Below are 7825 nucleotides of genomic sequence, written 5' to 3'. Positions count from 1 at the left end.
AATCATCTGAGTCAGTGTGATGGTGAAGGGATCGATCAAATGGGCCAACTGATGGAAGGTTTGTGCAAAAATTTCATGCTCCCTTGTAAAAGTATTTTGTAGTATTTTTAAAATACAAAAATACAGTAGTTTATTTTGATACACTTAAAATTAAGGTATTTGGTATTTTATTTTAAAATACATTTTGATGTATTTTTGCCCAAACCTGTGTATAATTATTTTGTACACTAAATATATATTTTAGTCATAAGATATTTTCTACACTAAAGAGATATTTTAGTCTAATATATGTTGTACATTGCATTCATTGTGTTTTGTGGTTAACTACTTGGTGTATTTAATATGTATTTTGTGGTTAACAGACACAGTTAAGAGCAGAGTTGCAGATAACAGTGCCTGTCTGTGTGTTTTACCACACAGGCACTGAGATTAAATCATCTATGGCAAAAAAAAAAAAAAAAATGCTTTGTGTGGAAAATCCTTATTTAACATCAAAAATCAACACAACGCAGAGGAACAACCGCTACATACACACATATTGATAGTTAGGACTCAAATAATTAACCACCCCGCTGCCACACACACACACACACACACACACACACACGTTTTGTTTTTACAAATACCATCTGTTTATTTGATGATTACATGGAATGCCAGAGAAATTCAGTCACTGAAAAACCTTATTTGTCACTGTTTATAATTAATTACAAATGTCATATAAACATGTGATTTGGATATATCATTTACGCTGGATACGCAAAACATTTGTGAATTTAAATTTCCTAATCCATAATATCATATATTACTGTTCATGTGAAGATAGAATGAGATCAATTGTATTGTTTTATTGCAAGATTATACCTCTATATTATATACTGTGATTGCATTAGTGCAATGCAATCTTCTGATGAGTTTGATGATCACAGAATTAAAGCATTTCACAAGATACAACATCCACCTTTACATTGTGCATTCCTCTCCTGAATGGCTTTCATCTGTTCTCTGTGTTGCTGCTGCATCATAGCCATAGTCTGCTCATGTCTCCTGTTTGAGTTCTCTAACATCTCTGCAAACTCTCTAGCTCTATTACACTCAGCTTCAGCATTCTGTTTCTTGAACTCTTCCATCTCCTGTTTCATCAACTCTGCTTTCTCCTTAAAGCCCTTCTCCAACAGATCAGCCTGCTCTTTCAGTTTACTCTTCATGGCACGATCAGCCTCCTCTCTCTGGAGCCTCAGCTCCTCTTTCATCTTCAACTCCATCTGTCTCATCCTCTCTTCATTACTCTGTTTCTCTGCTTTCATCACCTCTTCAAGTTGTTGCAGCTTCTCCTCTCTAGCTTTGATTTCCTGCTGCAGGAGGGCTGCTTTCTCAATTTCCTCTGGTCAAAGACAAAAAGAGAAAGGAAACAGATGCTTTATAGAGACTTAAACCATGAGATTAACAGTCTATTTTGCTGTAAGATAGATAAATATTAATTTTATATATAATTATTTAAGGAAATACACTTCTGTGAATGCTTATAAACATATTAATATGAAGAACCCACCCTTCCTTCCATTACCAAATTCCAATATTTTACTAAAAAAACTTGAATTTTCATCTAAGTCATCATATTGAATGTTACATTTGTTAATGTAGTTCTGGCCTTATATGAATTAGAACTGAATTAGAACCATTATAATGGAGTCAGAAGAGTTTAAAGTACTGATCTTGATCACATTGATCTTGATTCATAATGATAATGGCATACACAGCCACCCTGGGCTGCAATTGCTGTTGCAGGGTGCAATTCTTGGACCCTTGAAACAGCTTGTACTAAACTAGTTTAGCTGTTACATCATTTTTTCCTTGTCTCTGAGTTCTTCAGTGTCCAACTGCAGTGTTGCCAATTTAGCGAATTTGTTGCTAGATTTAGCGACTTTTCAGGCCCTTTTAGCGCCGGTACTGCAAGCGCGAGGTCTTGCTTTCCCACTATATTCACACCTCTCTCTGCGTCTACTGTTTTCAGTGAGTGGCTGAGAGGAGCAGCAGCACATTCCATTGATCGCACGGCATCTGACGTGAATGAGCGATCTACACATGAGCGCAGTGTTGCCATGGAGTTATCACTTATCTGCTTCTCCTTTGTTTTATATTTAAAGAATTTAATTTGATAGTTTTGATTTCCATTCTTCTCGTGTGCTTATCAATTATACTCACTATATCACAGAGCTTAAGTTCATCCAGTTTCCGAACTCTCTGAATTAAGATAATTTAGACAAAAAATGTAGTCATTCACTATATGATACATGTTCTGTTTTCTGACAAAAAAAAATATATATAGGAAATGAGAACATCTTTATTGGACATTCGGCTATATTATAGCTATTTTATCAAAATACAATATGTGAGCATGGATTAGGAGAGAAAAAACATTTTGGGCAGGCAGAATGCAAGTAAGAAGTGATGCGACTTTTGGGCAGGCTTTAGCTACTTTCCTTTGAAAACAGCTGGAAACACTGTCCAGCAGCACTCTCACAAGTACCTAAATCTTTGAGCACCTCTTATATAAGCAACCTGGTAAGAATATACAAACAGGGAAATTGGGATTTAAAGGCTTAAGACTCTCACGCTTAATCTCTTTTTCCTTCTCAGTCAGTTTTTGGTCAGCCTGCAGAATAGCTTGTGAATCCACAGACTTCTGCTTCAGAAACTCCTTTAGGACCTCTTCAGCCTATTGACATACAGAAAAAAATGGATAATTGTGATGACATCATATTTCTGTAATGTATAGTATGGGCATAGAGGTTCATAGAAGTGTAATATGGGCAAGACCTTGACTTCTTTATTGGCCTGGATTTTATAATTCTTCTCAATGTCCACCAGATCATTGCAGAAGAGATCATAGCCACCAGGTTTGGTATAGAAACCCTGCTTGAGATTTTCCGTCATTCTTGCAGAGAGGGATGACAAGAGTTCTTCACATCGTCTCTTTGAAGCTTGCTCGTTTTGGCGCAGGTATCCATCAAAGAGTTTATTAATGTTTTCCTAAAAACATGCAAGTAACAGTTCTCAGATTTATAATGCATGAGAAGAGATTTCATCTATGCACGCTCTGACATCTCTTCACTCCACTGAACCCCAGGCAAAATAATCACACTGATTATTGGGTTTGCAGTATGTATTCAGAAACAAAAAAGGGCCAAAAGAGAGATGAATTTTTCAGTTGGTTGCCCAGTGTTACTGAGTCATCATCCTAAATGAACTGATACTAGAAATCTGCGAACCGATCCGGCCTACCTCTAGAGATTTCAGGTACTTCCCATCAGTGTCCCTGAAGGAACGCTTCATGAAGGTTTGTGTCGCCATGTTGCTGAGACGTTGGTGTTCTGAGGACACATCCTTCAGTTCCAGAGGGAAGGAGTCCTTCAGCTTCTCCATTCCACTCTGGTAAACCTCAAGCCCCTCCTTCACTGCAGACTCATTCTCAATCATTGCCATAGCAATCACAGCATTCTCCAGACACGGCACAGCCCCACTGGCGATGGTGTCCACGTATGTTTTTGCCAAGTTACCCAGAACTTCAGAAAAGGAAAGAAGTTAAAATGATACAGAAAAGGTATTGAACAACAGTCATGTGTAAGTTCATGCAAACTCTTCAGGTTTAATTTTGAATCACCTCTGCCAGTGACTGTGATTCCATCTTTCAGCTTCTTCACATGGCTCTCGTTAAAGACAAATGTGCAGAAACGATTTGTGACCTCCAGGAAGTCAGAGGAAAGTTCAGAAGGATCCAAACTCTCCAAATGAGACAATTTCTCTGGGGCGGCTGGAAATGGGAAAGTGAAGCACGTTCTGGAAGGGAAGAATTTTTTGATGCACTCCCTGGGAAAGTTGTACTCCATCACTTTTTTTGATGTGCCTAAAACAAATGAGCACATGCTGTAGATCCTCTCAGTTCAAATATTATTAAACCCATATGTATTACCTCAATAAACTATGAATTTTATGAGTAATACAAAAGATCTATTGACCAACCTGTTGACAAAAACTAATTACACAAAAAGTGATAGTGATGAGGACTCTTAAAATATTTTTTTATTATTATTAAATTACCATGCTTCAGCTTCAGAGCAAACTCTAGGTACTCATTCTCTGTTGCATCTTTGCCATCGATCTTTCGCTCAAGAGTGAAGTCCCTCACAGTCCGGATGAAACTAGGGAAGAATTTCACAAACTCGCTTGAATCGTCGGCTTCATCTGATTTGACCTTGATGCATTCTGTTAGTTCAGTAACATATCTGACAGTTTGTTCAGGCATGTCAATTGACTATCAAACAACAACATGATACATTGTCTAACAAAACAAATGCGTCTTTCCATGAAGTACTAAGCAAATGATCAAGACCAGTGATAAATACTTTTCAGTATCACCAAGCCTAGCTATAAAGGAAGCAGTTAGATATAATTATGTGGGTGTAGATGTCAGTAGATGTCCCTTTTTGTGCCTTTCTCAATAAGTAAATACATAAACCCAATGCATTCCCTCATGATAGACTGTACCTGCACAAGGTAATAAACATAGCACCTCACAAAAAGTGATGTCTCCTTGTATTGATGTATTTGCCCAAGTGAAAAAAGTACACTTCTATAATGTAATTGAAGTGCTCTATTTTTGTGCAAAAAAAAAAAAAAAAAAAAAAAAAAAAAAAAAAATATATATATATATATATATATATATATATATATGTATATATATATTTAGTTACCACTTGTAGTACACTATGGGTTCAAGTGTACTATAAGTGATATCTAATTTTATTTATTTTTTTTAAATACAGAGATAGTATATTAAAAGCATGTTTTAGTTCATATTTCATGGTGTCTCAAAATAGCACAATTAAGTACACTTAGATGTTCTTAAGAAATACTAAAGAATTTTTTTAGTATGTTATGTACAAAATTAGCACACAAAAATCTGATCACATAAGTACATTATAGAAATGTACTGTTTTTTCACCTGGCTGTAATAATTTGAAAAACACTAAAAAAAATCATCAGCTAAATGACCTGATAGGTATCTAGGTTGTTAGAAGGATACTGCAGTTCCTCTACAGCCTTGTTGTCAATCGTGCCTCGACTGTTGTAGACCAGAGTGCTGCTCAGTAACACAGCCAGACAGAAGATGTTGGTGTCATGCTTTGGGTCTCCCTGAGAAAGAGAAAGACAATCATGGAGATTAATCTCAAAGAAAGCTGCTCTTTTTAACAGCATTAAATCAGTGCAAAGTGCATGGTAGTTGGGAAAATGCACTCACTGCCTCTTATTTACAACAAACTAGCAAGCTTTCAAACACTAGCAAACCAACATGCTGAATGTGACATTCTATCTCAGGGGTGTCCAATCCTGCTTCTGGAGGGCCACTGTCTTGCCAAGTTTAGCTCCAACCCCAATTGAACCTACTTGAACCAGCTAATCAAGGTCTTACTAGGCGTACTAGAAACTTCCAGGCAGGTGTGTTGAGGCAAGTTGCAGCTAAACTCTAGGACCGAGTTTGGACATGCCTATCTGAATAAGGGTAGAACAGCTCTGAAAAGTGAGAGAGTTCTTATAAACTTGAAACTGCTTGTGACATATGATGTTACTTTCAGTAGTGTTTCAGTACTTTGTTTTTTATGTCACCTTGTCCACGTCTCCGAGTCCCTCAGTGTCCAGCAGCACCAGAGTGGTTCCTGCTTTATTGGGGTGATCCACACACCACATCCAGATGCCCTTCGTCTTGGACTCAACAGTGCTGCCCAATGCAAACCCTGATAAAGCCACACACAAAAAAACAACACAATGACTTATATGCATGTAACTGCATGTTTCTTTTAAAGGGAGGGGGTATCACACACAGTTTCTGCCAATCTCATGTTAATCTTGAGTTCCTATAGAGTAGTAGTGCATCCTTCATATCTCCAAAAAGTCTTTAGTTTTATCATATTTATAAAAGATACATACGCCCTACCGAGTATTTCCAAAAACAGCTGAGCGCCTGGAGGGCTCGAACAGCCATGGAAAAACAAGAGATATTCCCCATTCATTTTAACCAACAAAAACGCGATTGCAACTATCACTTTCTATGGTCTTTTTAATGACAAATATCAAGAGCGCATCAATGTATTGCGTGAGAACAAAACTCTCAGCTCCACTTAACCCTGGGTTCTTTGGGAAGCAAGGTTATCTTTCCCTCACAACCAAAACCACACTTAATAGGTGACATTGTTGATTTCATGAAGTCCTGCGACCTGTGCAGCGCTGCCGACGACTTCCTTGCACTCTCGCTCTGGTCGACGTGCGTGTGCGCCCTTCCTGGAGAAGTAACTGTACAAGGAATTACAACCTTGTTGACATCACTCAGGCCGATACTCAAAAAAAAAAAAAAAGATCCCAAAGAGAACAAGAGTATTTTTGGCACAGAAATACACTGTCATTTGTCCAACTCGTGTTTTGAAACTAGCATGAGAATCCAACTCTTTTACAGTGTAAATAAGTCAGAATACATGAAATAGCATTATACCACAACCCCCAATTTGTGTTTATAAAGCATATACAGGTGTTTTTTTTTTGTTTTTGTTTTTTATTACTGATCGTTTTATCATTTAAAGCCCTTTGAAGCTGCACTGAAACTGTAATTTTGACCTTCAACCGTTTGGGCTCCACTGAAGTCCACTATAAGGAGAAAAATCCTGGAATGTTTTCATCAAAAACCTTAATTTCTTTTCGACTGAAGAAAGAAGGACATGAACATCTTGGATGGCATGGGGGTGAGTAAATTATCAGTAAAATTTTATTTGAAAGTGAACTAATCCTTTAAGCTTTTGGATGGTATCAGCGCTTCATGTGCGGGTCTAACCTTTTTGTTGTCCTGCGAGGCGATTCATCAGGTAGGACTTCCCGGTGCGGTAGAGACCCACCACGGCCACCACCACCACTGGCTGCTGGATCTGCTGCAGGATCTGTAGAGCTGACTGCTGCACACACAGCTTCCCATCTGACTCCGTGTCAATCAAGCACACTGGTTTGTCCATGATCACTGGAGAATACAGCTGTCCAACAGATACACACATTTAAAATACACACAGTAACTGCAGTGTACTAGAAGTAAAAAGATATGATGTGTTGAGAAATATTCCAGTAATTCTACAGTAAACAATACAATAATTCCCCAGATCAGCAGCTTTTCTTTTTTATGTTTGGGGAAGTTTTTTCTCATGTCACCTTAACACACTCATATACGTGTGGATAGAGAAACAGACAAAACCCATAGACTATTCAGGCTTATACACATATATAGAAATTCCAATAAAACCCACATCTTTTGACACATAGCCTACAGACATCCACACTCACATAATGCACACATACACACATTCAGCACACATTACACAAGAACACTGAATGAGACATAAAAAAAAAATCCTGTCAGCTTTGTTTGTGTCCAGCTACTATATCAGCCCAAATTCAAAATCCCCTGGGGCAGTATTCACAAAAATTTTATCTTACCACTATAAGAGTTCTCCCAAATAGCAGTAAAAAGTGTTTAGCTAAGAGTTTCCTCTTAAAACCTATTCACAAAGCTCCTGAGACAAACTTTTACTTAGGAATAGAGAGAAATCTTAAGCTAAGAGAAAGGGTGGGTGTGATGTCAGAATGATGTCAACATGCTTATTAAGTATGCCCACAGTGACTTAGGTAAAGTTGGTTTTATATTCGCACATTCGGATTTCTGATAAATTCAGACTTTCCAATAAATGTGCAATAAATTAATGTTTGCGAATTTTAAGCAGCGACATGA

General features: G+C 37.6%; 1 protein-coding gene across 1 annotated transcript; it reads right to left on the bottom strand.

The window, feature by feature from the left end:
* Positions 1–486: 486 nt before the first annotated feature.
* On the bottom strand, positions 487–7289 carry LOC125244876 (guanylate-binding protein 1-like). The gene is made up of 9 exons (XM_048155239.1): positions 6884–7289; positions 5668–5795; positions 5087–5196; positions 4102–4286; positions 3665–3907; positions 3286–3566; positions 2821–3033; positions 2617–2719; positions 487–1384 (listed from the first exon to the last, which is right to left on the bottom strand). Exons 1-9 carry the CDS (start codon positions 7095–7097, stop codon positions 942–944), a joined length of 1920 nt encoding a protein of 639 aa, XP_048011196.1. The 5' UTR covers positions 7098–7289; the 3' UTR covers positions 487–941.
* Positions 7290–7825: the final 536 nt, after the last annotated feature.

This window comes from Megalobrama amblycephala, linkage group LG14, assembly GCF_018812025.1.
Source record: "Megalobrama amblycephala isolate DHTTF-2021 linkage group LG14, ASM1881202v1, whole genome shotgun sequence".
In the NCBI taxonomy this organism is placed as follows: Eukaryota; Metazoa; Chordata; class Actinopteri; order Cypriniformes; family Xenocyprididae; genus Megalobrama; species Megalobrama amblycephala.
This window is presented reverse-complemented; position numbering and strand designations above follow the sequence as displayed.

Excerpts from the sequence above, each read along its gene's own strand:
- LOC125244876 (XM_048155239.1), bottom strand. The coding sequence starts at position 7,097 with ATGTGTGTATCTGTTGGACAGCTGTATTCTCCAGTGATCATGGACAAA. Across the intron at positions 5,796-6,883 it reads CCTCGCAGGACAACAAAAAG|GGTTTGCATTGGGCAGCACT; the intron begins GTTAGACCCGCA and ends TGGCTTTATCAG. Across the intron at positions 3,567-3,664 it reads AATCACAGTCACTGGCAGAG|TTCTGGGTAACTTGGCAAAA; the intron begins GTGATTCAAAAT and ends CCTTTTCTGAAG.